Consider the following 23793-nt stretch of genomic DNA (forward strand, 5'->3'; position numbering starts at 1 on the left):
TGAGGTAAACATCAGCTCTGACCTAAGCTCCATTAGGCATCTTGCAGGCATTTGCTCAGTGGCTTTCATTGATCCTGTTTATTTCTCTTAATTGAATTTGCCCTTTCACACCTGCCTCCTGCCCAAGCCACCTCAGCTTCTCTACAGCTCCCCCTCTCCTGCCCTGATCCAAGCGACCTGCGCAGCTGATTTTCACAGTTGAGCTGGTCCAGCCCCTTCATTACTGCTCTTCCAGTTTCTGCTTGGAGCCTCTCCCCAGTCCCTGCCCCACACAGAGGCTAGGGGGCTCCTCTGCTTGTGAATTAGGGCATGTCCCTCTGTTAGCTGAAATCCTCCCATGGCCTCCACAGCTCTCAGGACGAAGTCCAAAATGGTCACACATTCTGTAAGGTATAGCTCCTGCTTAACCTCTCTAAGCTCAAGCCATGCCTTCCACCCTTCGTCCATCCAAGTTCAGCAACAGGGACCTGTCCTGTTCAGTGATCATGATAAACCCGTCCTCACAGTAGAGCCTCTGCTTTTGCTGTTCTGTTGTCTAGAACAGTCTTTCTACTCCACCTCTCCACAAGGCTGGCCGGGTCCATTCCTCAGAGGTCAGATCAAAGGTCAGTCTTGGAGAAAACCTTTGTTCTCACCACGCAGTTAAAGCAGCCCTTTTCTTACCCAATCACTCTCTGACACACCACCCTAGCATCTCCTCATTTGTTTCCATGTTTCTGGACCATTTCTTCCCCTAGGACCAGGTTCCAAGGGGACAGAGAACTTGCACAACACTGCCCACCACTCCACCCTGAAGCCACGCAGAGGCTGCTCAGTATTTTTTGAATTAGCAGGTGACCCCTTCCAAATACTCAAAGCCTCATTGCTTGCATGTGGTAGCTCCAGCTCCAGACACTGAAGCCTAAAGGTGGGTGGGGCTTTACCCCCAGGTTGGCCTGGCTTTAACGTCAGGCACTTTGTTACTATGCCAGGAAGTCTCTCAGAAGCTTCCAAACACCAGGAAGACAGAGGCCACAACATGGATGGACTTTGAAAATGCCGTGCTTGGTGAGAGAAGCCACATTCTATATGAGTCTATCTATATCATTGCCATTGGCATTCTGGAAAAATGCTGCTGCAATCATTGGCTTTTGTATGTTCTCAATAGGCAAATCCAGGCATAGAAAGCAGGTTAGTGATTGCCAGGGACTGGGGACAGGGAGAGTTTGGGGAGTGAGCACTTAATAGGTACAGGGTTTCTTTCTGGGCTGATAAAAATGTTCTGAAACTGGATACTGGTTATAGTCACACAGCCTACACACTTTAGAATGCCTAAAATGGCAAATTTTATGTTCGCATATTTTTACCACAATAATAATAATAATAATAATAATAATAAAAGCAAGGAAGATTTCCCAGGACAGTCAGGTACCCGCAGCTATTTGCAGACTGGGCCAGGAGCCACAGCCCTCCCTGGCTGCTCCACTATGTGGGCTGCAGATATTTGAGCTGTGCTGCCTCCTCCCATTGTCATGAACCTCTGCAGATCTGCCTGCTAGAGCCATGGACCATTTCAAAATTAACTCTAATCTAAAAGAATAACATTTTACTTTGCAACTTCATGGTGTTTCTCTTTGCAATTTACCCTTTCTCTTTAATCAGGATGATCACCCAAACAATCACACGTGCATGTACACACACACACACACACACACACTCATTTAATTCAAGAGGAAATGTAGCCTGCTGGATACTGCTTTGAAATCCTGACTGCTGCTCCTGTTTTCTGAATTTCTATTTTTAGCCCTAAACAGAAAACTGATTCAAACACGTCCTTTTCTGGAGAAGTTATGAGTTCTGTAGTGCTTTGGCCAAAGAAAATCCCCCCAAAACAGCGGAATAATGGAAAAAAAGAGACTGGAACAAAATCCGTGCCAAGTTTCATGATGAATATCAACTGGGTAGAGCCAAACAAACAAAAAAATGTTTGGTGTGTTAAAAAATTAGAAATAATAAAGTAGAAGATATTAAAGAGGTATTTTCAGTAAATACATAGTGATTTTGATGTAAAAAAAAATGATCCCTCTTAATAGTCAAAAAAGAACCAACGGGGCTGGGCACTTTGGTACAACAGGTTAAGTTACTATTTGCAATGTCCAGATCCCATATTGAAGTACCTGGGATGCAGTCCCTCTGCTTCTGATCTGGCTTCCTGCGAATGTGCCTTCTGCGAGGCAGCCGGCAGTGGCTCAAGTACTCCCACCCACCTGGAAGACCTGAATGGAATTCCTGGCTTCTGGCTTCAGGCTTCAGGTTGGTCCAGCCCTGGCTGTTGTAGGCACTTGGGGAGTGAACCACCAGATAGAAGCGCTCTCTCTCTCTCTTTCTCTGTTTCACTGTCTCCCCCTTTCAGATAAATAAAAATAAACTTTGAAAAAAAGATTAAATGAAACTAGTCACCTGAAGTCAGAATTAAATGTCCTACAAAAATATTTACACACTTTTAACAGAATCTAGGCTTGTAATATTGAACAACTATAAACTACTTTTACATGAAGAGATGGAAAGAGAAATGATTGCTTTAGGTATGGGTAGCTTATAGAACAGAAAAATTTTTCTAACAAATGAAAGATCAATTGATTCAAAGTTTGAAAAATTATAGGTACTTTTCCTTAGCTTTAGATGAGATAAAAGAAATGACTGGGGTCGGTGCTCTGGCGCAGCAGCTTAAGCTACTGTCTCCAGTGCCAGCAGCCCATAAAGGCGCTGGTTTGAGTCCCAGCTGCTCTACTTCTGATCTAGCTCCCTACTAATGTGCCTGGGAAAGGAGTGAAAGATACCCCAAGTGCTTGAGTCCCTACACTCATGTGGGAGACCCAGAAGAAGCTCCTGGCTCCCGGCTTCAGCTTGGCCTAGCCTTGATAGCTGCAGCCATTTGGGGAGTGAACCAGTAGATGGAAGATCTCTCTCTCTAATTCTGCCTTTCGAATACATAAATAAGCCGGGTGCAGTGGCGCGCGCCTGTAGTCCCAGCTACTTGGGAGGCTGAGGCTGGAGGATCATTTGAGTCCAAGGAGTTCTGGGCTGTCATGCGCTATGCCGATCGGGTGTCCGCACTAAGTTTGGCATCAACATGGTGACCTCCTGGGAGCGGGGGACCACCAGGTTGCCTAAGGAGGGGTGAACCGGCTCAGGTTGGAAACGGAGCAGGTCAAATACATAAATAAATCAATCTTAAAAAAAAAAAAAAAAAGAATGACATACTTCGGGCACATTTTATTTTAAAATTTAGCTTCAAAATTCATAAAGAGGGACCAGCACTGTGGCATAGCGAGTAAAGCTGCCACCTGAAGCGCCAGAATCCCATGTGGGTATTGGTTCGAGTCCCAGCTGCTCCACTTCCAATCCAGCTCTCTGCAATGGCCCAAGAAAGCAGCAGGAGATGGCCCAGTGCTTGGGCCCCTGCACCCACGTGGGAGACCTGGAAGAAGCTCCTGGCTCCTGGCTCTGGATCAGCCCAGCTCTGGTAGTTTTGGCCATTTGGGAGTGAACCAGAGGATGGAAGACCTCTCTCTCTGCCTTTGCCTCTCTGTAACTCTGCTTTTTAAGTGAATGAATAAATCTTTAAAATCTGTTCCTGAACACGTGGCTCTCTCTCTCTTCCTCTCAGTCTCCTGACCTCTGTCTCTCTCTTACACTCTCCTTCTCTTTCTCCTTCTTTGCCCCTTCCCTCCAGTCTGCTGTGTTTCCTCCAATAAACTCTTTCCCTTAAAAATAAAGTAAATGAATAAAAATCCATAAAAATGTTAATTCTCATCCCACACCATCAGACTTTAAATCTTTTGTATCTTTCAAAGAATTTCAGCTAGGTATGAAAACAGTTTCTATCTTAATGTGTCATTTTCCAGTCAGATGAAAATTCTAAACTTAGTGGGATTTAAAATCAATATGGATGGCTCCCTTATTGCCATATTCTACTGTGTGACACATACTGACAAGATCTGCACTCAGTTTTCTGAAGCAGAGTTTGTGAAAAGTGCCATGGATACAGTTGTTAAAACTATTTCATACGAGCATCTGTGTGCACACAGAATCATTGCTGGTTTATAGAAATGCTGAAAAAAAATCAAAACAATGAACTCCATGAATTTTGTGTTCTTTTCCAGTGCTGGTTGACTGAATTTGGAAGAGCTTTAGAAAGATGGACTGTACTGTTAGCTCCAGTCCAAGACGAGATGCTTGCCAAACACTCAATCATGAAATACAAAAATAAAAGGCAGTCTGAGCTACGTTTTCTCGTTGATACCACATACTACAAGAACAGGCTAAGCCTGCAGGTATAAGAAAGGGCATAGCTTACTACTCTAATCCAGGTAGACACAACATAGGAATATATGTTGTGGTAGATGCTCCTCACAATGCAAATCAATAATCACAATTTTTATAGTTTAACTTGAATCAATATGCAATTATTTTAAAATTTGATAGTATTTTGTAATGCTGATAGTACAAGAAAAATTAGAATACTTAGTGTTGCTTTTCAATTTATGTAACATACCTTAAAATTTGATAGCCATAGTTTGGAAACTGATAGGTTTGTTATTCAAGCATGAATCAATTCTAAAAATGAGGAAGCAGGTTTGTCAATGTGGATGTGACTATTAAAGAAAAATGATGTTTTGGTATTAGATTAGGTTACTAGAAAACTGAGTATGTTTAAAACAAATTGGGAATGTGAATCTATGTTTTTAATCATTAATTTTATAAAATATAAGAACAGATCAAGTACTTCTGATGAAATTTAGCACTAAGATGTACTATAAGTACAAAATATGCACCAAATTTTAGAGAATTGCAAAAAAAGAACATAAGATATCTTACTATAACACTCACTTTATAATGTACATAAAATGCAAAACATTGTATACCTTAATAATATACAAATTTTCACTTGTCAATTATATCTCAATAAAGCTGGGAATGGATTTTATATTGGTGTCATGTTGAAATGACAATATTTCAGGTATGTTGGGTGAAATAAAATACATATTGAAATTCATTTTTACTTGATTATCTTAATTTTTAAAAATCTGGCTACTAGTGAGTTTACCATTATTTATGTGGCTTGCATTATGTTTCTAATGAATAGCACTTCTCTAGAGACACAGCCATTTTTATTCTAATAAGCTTTAGGGAAAGTTAGTGTGTGATGTGGACACATAGGACTGATACTTAGTCAGTTTTGCAATAAGTAGTGGATAAAAGGGATATTAGAAATTGGCCATAAAAATACCATACCTCCAGTGTTAATAGCAAGTATCTGCATTTGGGTTACTTCACTAATGTCCAAGTTCCTGACTGACAAAGTAAACAAGGCTAAGAGATCTGGATAGCATAGGTTAATCTCAGCTTCCCTGTATTGAACCCAAACTAACCTTCAGCACCACTATCCATTGGCAATCATTAAGAATACGTTTACTAAAGACACCTAGGAGTCTACAAGTTGTTTGGGGCAGGCTATATTGGCTGGTCAGCGTTAATTAGTAATAGTAATTGGATTTATGATTTGCATCTGGCTTCAGTGGAGTCTTTGGGGTTTAACAATTGAGGTGTGTCACACCACTGGGATGTGTCTATACAACCACTCTACTTAAGAGACCTCCACTACAAACTGATGTGGTACTGCTTGGAAACCAAGTGTTTCCTGTGCATGACAACAAGGATTTGAGATCCGCAGACAAACTATGTCCTGTGCAAAGAAGTTTGTTTTTGAGATCCTTGGGCCTCCTGCATTGCATATCTACACCTCCTGCTGTGGCTGTCCTATATTTCTTGCTGCTTGAGAGCTGAGTCTTTTCAGCAGCCAAACCATTAAGGTGATGAAATGTGCAATACATGTAGGACTTCATCAACTGATCACCTCCCCATAACAAGGGGAGACCATATAGCAGAGTGGCTAAAGTCTGAACTCAGAAGCCCACCTGCCATGGCTCAAAGCAAAGCTTCAATCCATTGCCAGCTTGCCCGCAGTGTCTACTTATGTGAGATGTTATATTTGTAAAATGGAGACCTAATAGTGCTCACTCTAAAGCATTCAACAAGGCCATCCTTGTACCATGTTTTATAAAGGTGCCTGGCATGGAGTAGCACTTAGTATGTGTTTACCACAGCATATTCTCTCCTTAGAGTCTCAAGAAGCAAATTTCTAGAAGTCTTCTGTGTTTAACTTTCAAGAGTTCATACATAGGGGCCGGCGCCATGGCTCACTTGGTTAATCCTCCACTTGCAGCACCGGCATCCCATATGGGTTCCGGGTTTTAGTCCGGTTGCTCCTCTTCCAGTCCAGCTCTCTGCTGTGGCCCGGGAAGGCAGTGGAGGATGGTCCAAGTGCTTGGGCCCCTGCAACTGCATGGGAGACCAGGAGGAAGCACCTGGCTCCTAGCTTTGGATCGGTGCAGCGCACCGGCCGTAGCGGCCATTTGGGGGTTGAACCAATGGAAGGAAGACCTTTCTTTCTGTCTCTCTCTCATTGTCTAACTCTGCTTATCTAATAAGAATAAAAAAAAAAAGAGTTCATACATATTGAAGACTAGATTCAGAGGCTCCTTCTATACAATTAAAAAGTACTTGTGATGGTAAGAAAGAGAGTAGGCATGATCATTTATCAACTTTTCCATTTTGCTAAACAGGAGACCAAAACATCAGGCTATCTTGTCAAAGCTATCAGACAGCTGTAAGATCAAAAGAGATAAGAAAAATGTTCTTTACATTACAAATAGCATTACAAATTTGAAATGACATCCTATTCTTGTTTCTCTTGGGGATTTCATCACCTTCAATGCCTTGCCTATCAACTTGACCAAGTACCACTATATCTGCCCCCTTAAGCTTGACCTTTGCCCCAGGCCTCTGTTCCATACCCAAGCTGTCCACTGAATGTTTCCACCTGATGACTGGGCAGGGATAGCAACTTTGAATGTATTAGTTTTTCCCCCAGTCTGCCTCTATGCCTGACACTCAAATGACCTGAAAATCAAATTGGAGTGTTGGTGCTGGTGCTGGGCCTGTTTGCCCACAGATTCATGTCTTGCCATTCTTCCGTTCTGCTCAGCTCCCATAAGGGAGATGACCCCTGCAGGCTGCAGTTCACAGGCTCCCCATGTCATACAGCTTCTTGTAGGGTTCCTGTAGTGGGAGACAATGGCTGGCATTTAGATGTGGGGAAGAAGGCAGAGGCCAAGTTGTTTCTCCCCTTTATTTCTGCCTTGGGTGATGACCTCAGCATTTTTCCAAGGCTCCAGCTCACACAGAACAGATTTGCCATCATTCCAGGCCTCACAGATGATTGTACTTCTAGGCTTGGGTAAAACTATGTCATCTCTTTGTCTTTCTAGCCTAGGTGTTGCTTAGGTTCCTGTCTGTTTTTCTGATGTGGCAGCAATATGCTTTGATTGGATTTTCAGAAAATTTCATAGCTGACTGAATTATAACCAGTTCCCTACGTTAAGTTCCCTGTGTTAATAATCAAGAGGTGGTTCTGCTTTCCTGATTGGATCCTTGTTTCTGCAACTTCATATCTCCTGGTATCGAAAATATAGTGTTGGCACAGAGAAGCAGAACGGGGCAGCCTAATGCAAGTGCTGTTCAGGTGAGGAAGTGAGGAGGTGAGGAGGGGGAGGTGAGAGTATACTCCTGAAATTTGAAATCACTTGGAGTGGTCTAATAAAATACCAGGCCTGGGCACCACTCTATGTGATTCTGATTTAACTCATCTTGGGTGGAGCCTGAGCATAGAGAATCTACAGAATTCTCTGGGTGGTTCTAATAGACAGTTGAAAAGTGCTGCCCAGTAACAACCTCAGTTGTTGCTTTTGGAGCATAGGTGAATGTGTCCATGTGTGAGTACAGGGGTACTTCAAAAGGTTCACAGAAAATATGTATTATGAAGAAACTATGCATAGATTTACAATTTTTACATCAAAATAAACTCATCTTTTAATTCCATTTTTCCACAAACTTTTTGAAATGTCCGTGTGTGTGTGTGTGTGTGTGTGTGTGTGAGAGAGAGAGAGAGAGAGAGAGAAAGAGACACAGAGATAAAGAGAGCAAAGCAATGAGATGAAATTATCAACACTGACACTGATTATAAAAACCAGAGACTTTGGGGCTGGTGCTGTGGCGTAGCAGGTAAAGTCACCGCCTGCAGTGTGGGCATCCCATATGGGCAACGGTTAGAGTCCCAGCTGCCCCACTTCCTATCCAACTCTCTTCTATGGCCTGGAAAGCAGTAGAAGATGGCCCAAGTCTTTGGGCCCCTACACCTACTTGGAAGACCTGGAAGAAGCTCCTGGCTCCTGGCTTCGGATTGGTGCAGCTCTGGCCATTGCAGTCATCTGGGGAGTGAACCAGTGGGTGGAAGACCTCTCTCTCTTTCTCAGCCTCTCCTTCTCTATCTGTGTAACTCTGACTTCCAAATAAATAGATAAATCTTTTTAAAAAATGGTATCACACCACATCACATGTTACATGCGAAGGAAGACTCAACTGATGTGGCAAACATCAGATTTTCAAAAAAAAAAGTTGGGAGGGGGGAGAGAGAGAGAGACTTAATGAGACCCTGAATAAAAGGGGATATTAAATATGTCACCTCAAACTCTGCCATGTTGTCATACTGATTATTATTATATTTTAAAGATTTACCTATTTATTTTGAAAGAGTTACAGAGAGAGAAAGAAAAAGAGTTTATCTGCAAGTTCTCCAATAAAATCATTCTCATTGACTGACTCTAACAAGATCTTGCCTGAGATGGGTATGATGGAAACATGTGGCAGACAAAAGAGGACTAGCAACACCTCAGGACAGAGAGAAATTTTTCAGAGAAAATTGCATGACACTCAGAACAATGGGAGATCTTACCATCATAGAGAAAATGGTAAATGGACTGAATTAGTCATCAAATTCAGTCAGGAGAAATCTTAGAAGCCATTTAGCTCAAATTCCTCAGTTTGCAAATAAAGAAACCTGGGGCCCAGAAAAAAGTTAGCAATTTGCCCAGCATCACTGGCTAGTGACATGTTGAACCTATAGTAGAAGCTGATATGAAAACAACAAATGCAGGAAGGAAAAATATCAATGAAGCAGAATGAGGACTTTAAGAACAACTTAACCAAAAGCCTAGTACATAGAAAAGACTTGCTACAAATGGGTTAAGCGAATGAAGAAACTCTCATCTTCTATGTAGAAAAGCTTTCAGGACAGAGACTTTCACTGCTGATTTTAATACACATAGTAGATGTTAAGCACCTACTATGTGCTAGGTGCTGTGCCACGGTTGGAGATACACGCAGGACTAACACACAGACCGAGGAGCTCATGGCTGGCTGGACAAGCTTTCAGATGCAGGTCTTGCCAATATTCACAAGTGTTGGTGTAACTGGCAGCTTTCCACACCCCATTCATACAGAGGGGATTGTTGAGTGATGAGGGTGGATTGAGACTTAAGAGCTTGGCTTCTCAACCCTCAATACTTTGGATTTCTTCCCCCTGGGATTGGGAAATCCTTCTTATCTAATCTCTCTACATTCCCTAAGGCAGTTTGATGAAGAGACAGAGTTAGCTGCTTTGCTGGAGCAGTGGCCCTCCGCAAGTCCTGGCTCAGCAGCCCAGTGACCTCCTGGTCTCCTCCACACAGGATGCCTTGCCCCTGAACTGCCTGAGCAGCTGTGAGGAAAGTTACCCTGAGTTTATCTTGGGTTGAAAATTATATTATCACTTCCGGTGTTGGGCCGGCACCCAGCTATACTTCTTCACGGAGTCTGAGACTTGGAAACAGATAAAAGAGGGAAAAAATTCATTAGAAGTTAGTCACTGTTTTTTTATTTTTTATTTTTCTTGGTGGGAAGGGACTTGAGCCAAAGGCCAATGAGAAAAAAAAGGAAAGAAAAGTTTCAAGGTCTCTGGTTGGGTTCCCAGAAGGGAACACTGCCCAGCAGAAGGACTCGCTGGGAAGAAGCCACAATGAAGAGCATGATGATGATGTCAGCCACGTGAGTAAGCTGCTGATGTGTGCCAGGCATAGGGCTGGGGACTGTATGCACATTATCTTATTTCATTTCGTCATTTCAACAACCCTATGAGATGTTTTTACCACAGCCTTTCAATAGACTGATTATGCAGGAGACCTCAGAGGATGAAAGAAAACAAGTGCAACTTAAATTCATTCAGTTATAATTATAAACCAAGCCCATGCAAGAATTTCTGGTATGTCGTAAGACAGGTGAGAGAATGGACAGATAGAAACAATGCTGAAATTTGTTAAGAATAGCCTTGTGTGGCATTAAAAAAGATTTATTTATCCACTTAATTATTTGAAAGGCAGAGTGACAGAGAGAGAGAGAGAGAGAGAGAGAGAGAGAGAGAGAGAGAAAGAGAGAAATCTTCCATCCGCTGGTTCACTTTCCAAATGGCTGCAAAAGCCAGGGGTAGGCCAGTGTGAAGCCAGGGGCCAGAAACTCTGTCCTGGATGCCCACATAGCTGGCAAAGGCCCAAATATTCTGGGTCATCTTCCATTGCCTTCCCAGGTGCATTAACAGGAAGCTGGATCAGAAGTGGAGCAGCCAGTACTGGAATTGTTGCTCTGATATGGGATGCCAGTGCTGCAGGTGGTATCTTAACACACTGTGCCACAATGCTGGCACCATTTCATGACATTTTTTAGAAACGATTTTATTTATTTATTTGAAAGGCAGAGTTACAGAGAGGCAGAAGCAGAGGCGGGGGTGGGGTGGGGTGGGGGTGGAGAGAAGGTCTTCCATGTGCTGGTTCATTCCTCAAGTGGCTACAATGGCCGGAGCTGGGCTGATCTGAAGCCAAGACCCAGGATCTTCCTCCAGGTCTCCTATGTGGGTCCAGGGGCCCAAGGACCTGGGCCATCTTCTACTGCTTTCCCAGGTCATTGTAGAGAGCTATATGGTAATTGGAGCAGCCAGGACACGAACCGGTGCCCATGTGAGATGCCAGTAATGCAGGTGGCAGCTTTACCGGCTATGCCACAGTGCTGGCCCCATTTTGTGGCATTTTTATCTTGTCCTATTCCTATTTCTTCTCCTAAGTTCAGTGATAGCCTTTAAAACCAGCAGCCTGGCAGTCACTGAGGAGGAAAAGGGGGTCTGGAGCTTTGCAAAGTCCCATCTCCAGGGAATTAGCATGATTTGCCCGTCTGGCACTCTCTGGAAAAGCCCCATTCACAGGAATTGTCTTTGTTTGACTAGACTGGGAGCTTCTCAGTGGGAAACATCCTAGCCCCAGAACACTGATTGAAAAGGAAATCCTATTTGCCTGAGGTGTCAATACCAATTGGAGAACACAAGAGTCTGGTCCCACACCTCAAAAGCTCCAAGTGAGTATCTAAGGAATGAGATGGCCACAGGGGTCTGAAAACCTCTGACCCATTCCTAGAGATACAAAAGGGCATACTCATGAGCAGGCTAGGGCGGCTAGCCCAGGAAAGACTGGAGAAAGCCCCCATCTCTCCCCTCTGGCTTTCTTTGAAACTGCAATGGCAGGACGTGAAATCACAGGTAGGCCTGCAAACTGCTGGAGTTCTGAAGGCTTGCCCGTCAACTTATGCATGGATTCATTTTGACAAGGAGTGGGAGTCTTACCAGTGTGAGGGAATTTCTGTCCAATCACTGGCTGAGCATAACACTAACAGAGCAAGGACTTTACTAGCTGTTCAAGTCAGAGAATGTAAAGTATACAGGATTAGTTGAGGAAATTCACTCAAAAAATGAGGTCAACAACAGCATACAATACTGGCAAGATGGTTTGCAGTGTTGCCACTTTACATTATTTAAAAAGCCAATTTTTAACAAAAGTTAATTCTTTCAAGAGACTAACAAAATTGACAAGGCTTCAGATTAGCTAGTCTGGCTAGGGGAAAAGAGACACAAGCTACTAAAATCAGAAGGAAGAGATGGGATATCACTACTAATGTTACAGAAATTAAAAGAATAAGGGAAACTATGAACAACTATATACAACAATTAGATATTTAGATGAAATGGAACAAACTCCTAGAATAACACAAACTACCAAAACCAAGTGATAAAGAAATAGAGAATTTCCATTTCTAGTTTAGCAGTTGAATTAGTAGACTTAAAGCTTTCTACAAAGAAAAATTAGCTTAATTGGCTAAGTTATATAAAATATTTAAAGAATTAATATAAGTCCCTCACAAACTCTAACAAAATAGAGGATAAGGAAATACTTCCCAATTCATTCTAAGAGGCCTTTATTATCCTGATACCAGAACTAGAAAAAGATACCACAACAAAACTACAGACCAATGTCTCTTACAATATAGTATCCAAAATGTTGAACAAAACACAAGCAAATAGAATTAATAAGCAAATAAAACTGAATAATAACCACAGTCAACAGGGATTTATTAAGAATGTAAGTTTGATTTCACTACAAAAATCAGTGTACTACCCCACATCAACATAATAAAGGACAACCTCCCATCCCCATCCCCATGATAATCTCAGTGGACATAAAAAAGTATCTGACAAAATCTAACACCCTTTTATAATAAAAACACATGACAAAATAGGAGTAGGAGGGAACTTTGTCAACCTGGTGGAGGTCACCTACAGAAACCCCACGAAACAATATCATACAATGGTAAAGACTGAAAGCTTTCCTCTTGTGATAAGGAGAAAGGCCAGGGCATCTGCTCTTGCTGCTTTCTATTCAGCGCTGTATTTAATGTTTTAGCCAGGACAGACAGGCAAGAAAAAAAGGAACAAAAAATATTCAAATTGAAAAAGAAGAAGCAAAATAATTTCTATTGGCAGTTGACATGATCTTATAACATAAAAATCTTAAGGAATCCACAAAATAACTACCAGAGCTAATAAATAAATTTAGCAAGGATACATGAAATAAGATCAACATAGAGATAGCAACTATATCTCTCTGAATTAGTAATGAATAATATAAAATGAAATTAAGAAAATAATTATAATAGCATAAAAATAATAAAATATTTAAGAATAAATTTAACATAAGAGCAAAACTTGTACACTGAAACTTACAAAACATCACTTAAAGATATTAAGTAAATTGAAATATATCCCATGTTCATGAATAGGAAGACTTAATATAGTTTAGATGGCAATGCTCTCCAAATTGATCTACAGATTCAGTGCAAACCTTATCAAAGCCCTAAATTTGAACCAAATCCCCACCACTTGCTGTATGTGCCTTTGGGTTAGTCACCCAACTTCTTAAACTTCAGTGGTCTTACCTGCATAATCAGAACAACAGTAATTACTTCATGAACTAGTTGTGTGGACTGAGTAAAAGCAAGCACAAGAACATGTCTGGTGGGTTCTGGTAGCAAGTTGAATAATGGTCCCCGATGACATAAGGTTCTTTTTTTTTTTTTTTTTTTTGACAGGCAGAGTGGACAGTGAGAGAGAGAGACAGAGAGAAAGGTCTTCCTTTGCCGTTGGTTCACCCTCCAATGGCCGCTGCGGCCGGAGCGCTGCAGCCAGCGCACCACGCTGATCCGATGCAGGAGCCAGGTACTTATCCTGGTCTCCCATGGGGTGCAGGGCCTAAGGACTTGGGCCATCCTCCACTGCACTCCCTGGCCACAGCAGAGAGCTGGCCTGGAAGAGGGGCAACCGGGACAGAATCTGGTGCCCCGACCGGGACTAGAACCTGGTGTGCCGGCGCCGCAAGGCGGAGGATTAGCCTAGTGAGCTGCAGCATCGGCCGACATAAGGTTCTAATACCTGGAAACAGTATGTATTACCTTTCATGGGAAAGTGATCTTTATAGATGTGGTTATGTTAAAGATCTTGAGATGGAAAGATTATCCTGGGTGGGACACAAATGCAATCATAAGCACCCTTATTTTAAAAAAAAGGCAGAAAGGGATTTGACACAAAGAGAAAGCAATGTGATTAGTGGACACAGAGACTGGAGTGATAAGGCAAAAAACCAAGTGATTTCAGTAGTCACTGGAAGGCTACTGGAACAGCTAAGGAAGGACTTCTCCCTCAGAGCCTCTGGCAGGAGTGCAACCATGCTGACACCTTGATTTCAACCCATTGAAATGGATTTCAGACTTCTGGTGCCAGAACTGTGAGAAGCCATAGGACACTAATAGTGCTCAATGAATGTTTGTTAATTTGTTTTTTGTGTCTTTGAACAAGTTTTCCTTTGTCTTTACTTGTAATGCCCCACTGGGACTTTCATTAAATCCTCATCATTGGAAACAAGACATCATATTCCTTATCATATAATTCTGCAATACAACTCTTTCATATAGTTGCCATGGTTACTCAATACATTTATTTAGTGAAAAGAAAACTCACTGTGGCTTTCTGGAAGAAATTAATAAACTGATGATAAAGTTCATATGGAAGTATAAGGAATTGAGAATAGAAAGGAAAAATAGTGAAATAGCTAGAGAGTGAGTGAGAGAGAGAGAGAGTTATTTTTCACTCATTTGTTTACTTCCCAAATGCCTACAATAGCCAAGGGCTGGCCCAGGTTTGAAACCAGGAGCCAAGAACCCCATCCAGTTTTCCCACATGATCTGTCATCTGCTGCCTCCCATAGTATGATCAGGAAGCTTAATAGGAGCCACAATATAAACCAGGCACTGTGATATGAGATGGGGGCATACCACATGGTGACATGACTGCTGTGCCAAATGACCACACCGAAAGACTTTATTTAATAGAATACCACCAAGGAAATGAAGACAATCCATAGAATGAGGAAATATTTGCAGAACATCTATCTGATAATTGTACATATGCAAAATATATAGAGAACCCTTACAACTCAAGAATAAAAAGACAACTCAATTTAAAAACAGGTAAAGAATCTGATCATACGTTTCTCCAAGGAAGGCATACAACCAGCCAATAAGCTCATGAAAAGACACTCAACATCATTTAGTCTTTAAGAAAATGCAGGAGCAGGCATTGTGGCGAAGGGGGTTAAGCTATCACTTCAGATGCCTGCTTCCCATATGAGTGCCTAGGATCAAGTCCTACCTCTGCTTCTGCTTCCAATCCAGCTTCCTGTTAATGCTCACTGTAGGTGGCAGCAGGTGGTGGCTCATGTACTTAAGTCCTTACCACCCACATAGGACAACCATATGGGACTTTGGGCTCCTGGCTTCAGCCTGACCCAGCCTTGGCTGTTGTGTGCATTTGGAGAGTAATCCAGTAGATGGAAGATCTCCCTCTGTCTCTCTCTTGCTCTGCCTTTCAAATAAGTAAAAATGAATAAACATTACACATTTTAATTGTTAAAAAAGAAAATGCAAATTAAAACCATAATAAGATATCATGTTATGCCATCTTTTTTTTTTTTCAGATTTATTTTATTTATTTGAAATGAAGAGTTAGATACAGACAGAGATTTTCCATCCACAGGTTCACTCTCCAAATGACTGTAATGGTTAGGGCAGGGCCAGACCAAAGCCAGGAGACAGGAACTCCATCCTGGTCTCCCACATGGGTGGCAGCACCCCAAGGACTTGGGCCATCCTCTGCTACCTTCCCAGGCCTATCAGCAGGGAGCTGCATCAGAAGTGGAGCAGCCCAGACTCAAAGCAGTGCTCATAATGGGAGGCAGGTGGTGGCTTACGCTGTGTGACATATGTCGGCCTCCTATGTTATACCATCTAAGATGGCCATAATAAACAAACTAATAAATACATAATTAAATAAACATCTTTAAAGAGAAATAAGTACTGGGGAGAATGTGGTGAACCTGGAATACTACATGTTACTTCTGCAAATATAAAAGGTCCAGGTCCTCAAAAAGTTAAATAAGGAATTCCCATAAGCCAGTTCTACTCCTAGGTATAAAACCTGGAGACAGAAAACTCTTACCCCATGAAAACACACACATTGCAGCATTGTGCAGTATAGGCAAAATACAGAAGCAATCTAAATGCCCATTAACACATAGATGGATAAAAAGAATGTGGTATAGCCACGTAGTGGAGTATCATGCAGCCATAGCAAGGAGCAACTGATAGATGCTATAATGTGGACAGATCCCAGAACAATTATGTTAGTGAAAGAAGCCAGTAACAAAAAAGACAAGCGTGGTGGGATTCTAGTTGCATGGATTGTCTAGTATAGGCAAATTCACAGAGACAGAAGGTCAGTTGGAGGTTACACAGGCTGGGAGGACTTTCTTTCTGAGATGATGAATAAGTGCAAAAAGAAGATAGTAGTGAGGACTATACAACTCTGGGAAATTAGTAAAACCAACTGAGTTGGGGCCAGCACTGTGGTGTAGCAGCTTAAGCCACCGCCTGCCACACTGGCATCCCATATGGGCACTAGTTCATGTCCTGGTTGTTCCACTTCTGATCGAGCTCCCTGTAATGTGCCTGGGAAAGCAGTGAAAGATGGCCCAAGTAATTTGGACTTCTTCCACCCATGTGGGAGACCCAGAAGAAGCTCCTGGCTCCTAGCTTCTGCCTGGCTCAGTCTCAGTGGTTGTGGCCATCTGGGGAGTGAACCAGTAGATGGAAGAGCTCTCTCTTGATCTCTCTCTCCCTCTCTCTCCCCACTCCTCACTCTCTTTGTATAACTCTGACTTTCAAATTAAAAAAAAAAAAATCTTTAAAAAAAAAACAACACTAGGGCCAGCACTGTGGCATAGCAGGTAAAGCCACTGCCCAAAGGGCCAGCATTCCATATAGGCGCCAGTTGAGTCCCAACTCTTCCACTTCTGATCCAGCTCTCTGCTATGGTCTGGGAAAGCAGGAGATGACCCAAGTTCTTGGGCCCTTGCATCCATGTGAAAGACCCAGAGGAAGCTCCTGGCTCCTGGCTTCTGATTGGCCCCGCTCCGGCCGTTGTTGCCATTTGGGGAGTGAACCAGCACATGGAAGATCTCTCTCTCTCTCTTTGCCTCTCTGTAACTCTGCCTTTCAAATAAATTAATTAAAATTAAAATACTAAAACTTTTAAATATTAAAATATTACAATTAAAATATTAAAACACTGAGTTGTACATCTAAGTAAAACTGCCATTAATAAAAAGTGTGTGTGGGAGGCTGGCATTGTGGTCCAGTGGTTTAAGTTGCTGCCTGTAACACCAGCAGTCCACATCAGTACCTGTTCACAGCCTGGCTGCTTCTGATCCAGCTCCTTGGTAACGTGCCTGGAAAGGTAGTTGAAGATGGCCAAAGTACTTGGGCACCTGCCACCCATGTGGGAGACCCAGATGGAGTTCCAGGCTCAACTTGGCCATTGTGACCATTAGGGCAGTAAGCCAGAAGATGGAAGATACATCTCTCTCTCTCTCTCTCTCTCTCTCTTTCTCTTCCTCTTGGTCTATAACTCTGTTTTTCAAATAAATTAATTAAAAACAAGCAAACAAAAAAATCCACAAAAGAACAAACGTTCCTCCTTGGGCCCAAATACAAAAAAGCCACAGAAACGAAATTTAACAAGAGAAAAGAGTACACACAGGCCCTTCTGTCTCTTGGGATATGAAACTCAGAGCTGGCACAACATAATCCAAATCTTAACCACCTGCTCCTGGAACTAAAGCTGCTCTGGGACAGGGAACACCTCTCTGCTTCTCTTGCCCTCTGTTTGTAGGATGCAAGTTGACCACATGGTACACCATGAAGGCTTTGTGTGCTGTGGCCCTGTCTGGAATGCAGGAGCACAGCAGTGGCAGCAGCACTTCAGCCTGAGGACAGACACAGCTATGAACCTGTTACATTCCTCCTCCCAGTTGCAATGCAAGAGTTTCGCACAATAACCATCATCCCAACATCATCAAGCACCCATTTTCTGGTTTTCACTTATTTCCAATCAGTGCTTCTAAAAGTTCTTACCAGTTAGACGAGTTTCACATGGCTGAGACACATCATGCAATATTAAGATTATGAGTTAAATAATATCCCCCTCAAATTCATGTGGGACCAAATTTCAGAAGGGACCTTATTTGAAAATAGAGTCCTTACAGAGGTAATCAAGTTCAAATGAGGTCATGTGGGTGTTTTTTTTTTTTTTAATAAAAATGTGTACAGGGAGAATGCCATGTGAACATCAAGAGATCAAGTGATACATCTACAAGCCAATGAATGCCCAAAACATGTTGGCAATGCAAGAAGTCCTTTTGCACAACTTTTGTAAGATGCCGATCCAGTTAGCACCTTGCTGGCTTTCTAGCTGTGAGATGCTCGATTGCTGTTATTTTAGTCAGGCAGTTTACAGCACTTTGTCAAAGTAATCCTAGAAGATTTATACTGTAAACACTTCATATTACTCAATATTACACATACCGAGGAACATGAGTAAAGCATAATACTGATTCTTATCATAAAATTATATTGTGTAAATTATTCTATCTTTATGTTGGAACTTGACATATCAGATTCTAAGTTGATTTCCAAATTTAAGTGTTACTTCAGAAATTTTATTGCTAGCTATAGTTGCTACTGGCTTAGGGGAGGAAGTTTCTCCAAATTAGGTTTTTTAAAAGATTTATTTATTTATTTGAAAGTCAGAGTTACACAGAGAGAGAAGGAGAGGGAGAGGGAGAGGGAGAGGGAGAAGGAGAGGGAGAGGGAGAGGGAGAGGGAGAGAGAGAGAGAGATCTTCCATCTGCTGGTCCACTCCCCAGTTGGCTGCAATGGTTGGAGCTCTGCCAATCTGAAACCAGGAGCCAGGAGCTTCTTCCAGGTCTCCCATGTGTGTGCAGAGGCCCAAGGACTTGGGCCATCTTCCACTGCTTTCCCATGCCATAACAGATAGCTGGATCGGAAGTAGGGCAGCCGGGATTCAAACCGGGCTCACATGGGATGTTGATACTGGATGTGGTGGCTTCACCCATTATGCCACAGCACCGGCCCCCAAATTAGTTTTTTTTCTAAGATTTATTTATTTATTTTAAAGGCAGAGTCGCAGAGGGGTAGAGGCAGAGAAGGAGGGAGGGAGGGATGGGTCTTCCAATTGCTGGTTCACTTCCCAGATGGCTGCAATGGTTAGAGCTGCACTGATCTGAAGCCAGGAGCCAGGAGCTTCTTCCAGGTCTCCCATGTGGGTGCAGGGGCCCAAGGACTTGGGCCATCTCCCACTGTTTTCCCAGGCCATAGCAGAGAGCTGGGTCAGAAGTGGAGCAGGTGGGACTCAAACTGGGGTGTACATGGGATGCTGGCACAGCATGTGGTGACTTTACCCACTATGCCACAGCACCAGCCCCAAAATTAGCTTTTTTTTCCTAAGATTTATTTATTTATTTGAAAGGCAGAGTCACAGATGGACAGAGGCAGAGAGAGAGAGAGAGAGAGGTCTTTCATCCAATGGTTCACTCTCCCAGATGGCTGCAACCGCCAGAGCTGCACTGATCTGAAGCCAGGAGCCAGGAACTTCTTCCGAGTCTCCCATGTGAGTGCAGGGGCCCAAGGACTTGGGCCATCTCTCACTGATTTCCCAGGCCATAGCAGAGAGCTGGATCAGAATTAGAGAAGGCGAGACTCGAACCAGTGCCCATATGGAATGCCGGCACCACAGGCAGCAGCTTTACCTGCTGTGCCACAGCACTGGTCCTCAAATTAGTTTTAAAAGCAAGAATTACAGTGATTGAGAGAAGGTTGTATAATTTGGCATTATTAATAGAACATGCACTAAACAAAGTTGTGGATAAAACAACACAAGTAGTCACTCTGCTGAAATGGAGGAAAAAATTTATAGATCTAATATACAAGAATCTATGAACTATATAACATTTCTGGCCCATAAGCAAAACACCCAGACACACACACTAATGATTGAAGTAGACCATTTTGATAGTTCCCAGTTTTCAGTTGTAGAAAAACCACAGACTTGACATGTATTTTTTATTTTTGTCGTTATAAAGGTGTATCTGTCAATGTGGAAGGATAGAACATATTTCACTTAATAGTTTTGATTACTTGATTTATAACTTTCAAATATTTGGACATATGGTATGTGGGCCTCTGCTTACTCTCATGCCTCTAGCTTTCTAATTTGTTAGAAGTGGGCCAGGAACCAGCAAAACAGAAGAAATAAAGCCTGAAACTATGAACAGAAGCCAAACTAGAATCGTAAACCTGCTCCTGGTACAAACTAGCACATTATCTTGAAATCTTCACATGAAAACAGATGCAGTCTCAAGGGGGCGCAACAAGTGCCTCCCTGGGGCATAGTGCTGAGGGCCTCTCAGCCCACGCCAACTCTAATACACTGAACAGTTTTCACTGTTATATATTCTGAATCTCGGGGCTGGCACTCTGGTGTAGAAGGTTAAGCCACCTGTGGTTACGGCATCCCTTAAGGGTATTGGTTCAAGTCCTGGCTCTATTTCCAATCCACTTTTCTGCTAATGTGCCTGGGAAAGCAGTAGAAGATCGCCCAAGTGCTTGGGGCCCTGCACCCACGTGGGAGACCACGATGACATTCCTGGCTCCTGGCTTCGGTCTGGCCCAGCCCCAGCCATCGAGGCCATTTGGAGAGTGAACCAGTAGATAGAAGATTCATTCTCTCTCTCTCTCTCTCTCTCTCTCTGCCTTTCAATTAAACAAATAATTGTTCAAAACAAATTTCTGAATGTCAGGATCATGTCATAAGGTTCTTTTTATTTCCTTTTCAGTAATCTTGACTGTGTCACTTTCAGGTAAACATCCCTTTTTCAGAAAAAGCAGTGTACAATTTGACAACAGTCCTTTAGAAGGTTCCTCAATGTTATGATATTCCCGTTGCCCATCCCCCATTTATAAAGATTTTATTTATTTATTTGAGAGGTAGAGTTACAGACAGAGAGAGGGAGAGACAGAGAAAAAGATCTTCCATCTGCTGGTTCACTCCCCAAATGGCTGCAATGCCTGGAGCTGAGCCAATCTAAAGTCAGGAGCCAGGCTCCGGAAGTTTCTTCTGGGTGTCCCATGTGGCTGCAGGGGCCCAAGCACTTGGGTCACATGAAAAAAAAAAAGTCAAATCACTCAGTTCTAAGAGAAAGATAAAAAAGGTACCAAAATGCCAATGAAGAATGCCAGAAAGTGCATGGAGAATGAACTGCAGAAGGCCCTGTAGGATGTGCAACTTGGAGTGGATTTTATTGTAATTCCTTCCATACCAACACTGCAACTCTGTATCTCATGCCTCTACTCAGCAACATCACGAGGCAGGTGTTGTGGTGCAGCAGGTTCAGCCTCCACTTGGGAAGCCTCCATCTCATATTGGAGTCCTGGATACTCTGCTTCCAATCCAGCTTCCTGCTAAAGCACCTGGGAAGCAGCAAGTAATGGCTCAAGTGCCTGGGACCCCACCATCCATGTGGGAGGCCTGGATGGTGTTCAAGGTTCCTGGCTTTGGTCTGGCCCAGCACTGGCTGTTGTGGGCATTTGGGGAGTGAACCAGTGGATGGCAGATATCTCTCTCTCAATCTCTCCCCACCTCCCTCTTCCAATCCATCTTGCTCTTTCAAGTAGATGAAAATAAACCTTTAAAACAGCAAACAAACCAACAAACAAGAATCCAACATGAAGGATAATCAGAGATACAACAAGAAACAAGGGCCTCACACCAACGGATATTTTGAGCTGTGGTTGAGCATCATTAAGGACCTTCAATACCCTCTCCAAAGATGTCAGTTTGCAAAAATGGCATGTTATCTTTGTGTAAAATTGAAAACTAGGAGAGATTTAAACTGGATCCATTAGAAAGATGTCAGCAAAGAAATATTGAAGTAAGAGCATGCATTATTCCCTAAACAGAATAGTAGAATAACTATTTACATTGCATCTACATTGTATTTGGTCTATAAGTAATCTAGAGATGATTTTAAGTATACAGAAGGATGTGCATATATTTTATGCAAATGCTATGCCATTTTTTATAAAGGACTTGAGCATTCAAAGATTTCTGGCATCCTCAGTGAGTTCTGGAAGCAATCACTTTTGGACACCAAAGGACAACTGTATATTATTCTAGACTTAGAACTTAACCTTTTTATTGTATTTTGTGCTATGCATCCTATACATGCTCTAATATGGCTGTCTTATGAAATAAACTTTTTATCGTTATCCACTAAAAAAAGACATATAAGTGCTTAAAAGTAATTTTGATAATAGAAATGTAACTCTTTGAGGTAAATACAACTGACAGAAAGTCAACCCAGTACTTTACACTAAAGGCAGATTTGTGAACCACATTAATCAATCTGGGATATAGATTATCAACTACATCTGAATCATAGATTAACAGGAACAAATAGGCATCAGGGTGGAATGCATTTTTACAACAAGTAACACAAGTTTTAATCTTTGTTTAAGTAAGACTTCAAAAGGTTTCCACATATAACCAACTGTGAGACCATTAAAAAAAAAAGATTAGCTTCAAGAAATGCAAGGCAGAGAGACCAACTTCTGATCTGTGTAAGATCAATCAACATTTTCTACCTGAGCAAGGAGAATGCAATTAGCACTTGGGTGATTTTAAGGACTCTTTTACAGTTGCCTTTAACAGGCTGATGAAATAGCAGAACAGTGTGGCTGAAGGCCAATGTTTATTTTTACCCATTACCTATTTTATTAATGGGATTGTGGGCCCCTGGGCCTCAGGGCACACAAAAATGTATTAAAATACCCCACACTGTAATTAAGTGGCACAGAGGGGATTTGAGCAAATTAAATGGGTGTTCTATTTGTCATGGGTATAGTCTGGGCCACAGCAGTCATGGCAGAGCCTAGCAAAATGTACTTCATCAGCCTACAAAATATGGAGGATATTTTCATGCAGAGCAAGGGTTTTAATAAATGGGTCTTTCCTCCCAAATAAAAGTATATATAAAGAGAAAATGCTCCAACTGGGTACTCTTACAGTGAAAGATGAGAATCCCTTCGCCAGAATAAAAGACAAATGCACCAGTAACCGTACCAGCTAAAGAAATGGGATCTTTAGACTCCATTAGCAAGGGACTAAAAATGAATCAAATGTCTATGTACTTCTCAACCAAGCACGGGACTTTCCCCCTCTGTGTGTTAGAACTTCTGTCTCCAACTTCATTAAAGGGAATAGAAAGTGCAGTGATCACCTTACTCTTGCCCTGTTCAGTAAGTAAAGCACCTGACATGCTTGCACAACGGTAGAACAGTGACCTTTCTGCTTAAAGTTCCTAGAGCTGCACTCGATCTCTGTTGTTGTGGTTGGATTTCACCAAAGCTATTGTTGTCACTGAATGTTAGATTCTTTTTAAAAAGAGGAAATTTATGAAGCGCTTCACTTTGATCACTGAGATTACTGCCAATGCTGGTCTCTGTGAATCTTTATGTCAGAGGACAAGCAAAACGAAACGAGGCCAGGGCCACGTGGAATGACATCTGGAAACACAGTGTTTGGTCCAAGCAGGAGACAACACTGCCTTTGTCCCAGAAACCTAGGGAGAAAGGCTTAGAAATGGCAAGAAAGGAGACACAAAGTACTTACGAGGATCCTGGACTTGCAGTGGGAGGGGGGCCTGCAGAAATGAAAGACAAACAAAGGAAGCAGTCAGTCTGGGCTTGAGGAGGGTGAGTGCGGGTACAGTTGAACCATTACAGATCAAAGTTCTCAACCACCCAGAGGGGATATTTATTTTTCTGGGATTTAGTGTTTTGTTCCAGTTCCCCCCAACCACTTCTATGAAGAAAGTAGACCACTGAGACTGTGTCTAGATCCCACAGTTCAGGGACTGAGGAATGCTGAGACAAGTGCTGAAAATGGGCTCAATGGAACATGCATCCTCACAC

The 23793-nt window shown here is 42.3% G+C and overlaps 1 protein-coding gene across 2 annotated transcripts in view; it reads right to left on the minus strand.

The window, feature by feature from the left end:
- Window positions 1-23793, minus strand: part of ROR1 (receptor tyrosine kinase like orphan receptor 1) — a 423340-nt gene that overhangs the window by 113807 nt on the left and 285740 nt on the right. For both annotated transcript variants that reach the window (XM_008265125.4, XM_051857667.2), the window contains exon 4: window positions 23492-23522. In XM_008265125.4, the coding sequence (XP_008263347.2) occupies window positions 23492-23522 (31 nt within the window). The remainder of the gene's footprint in view (window positions 1-23491; window positions 23523-23793) is intronic.

The sequence above is a fragment of the Oryctolagus cuniculus genome, chromosome 7, assembly GCF_964237555.1.
Source record: "Oryctolagus cuniculus chromosome 7, mOryCun1.1, whole genome shotgun sequence".
In the NCBI taxonomy this organism is placed as follows: domain Eukaryota; kingdom Metazoa; phylum Chordata; class Mammalia; order Lagomorpha; family Leporidae; genus Oryctolagus; species Oryctolagus cuniculus.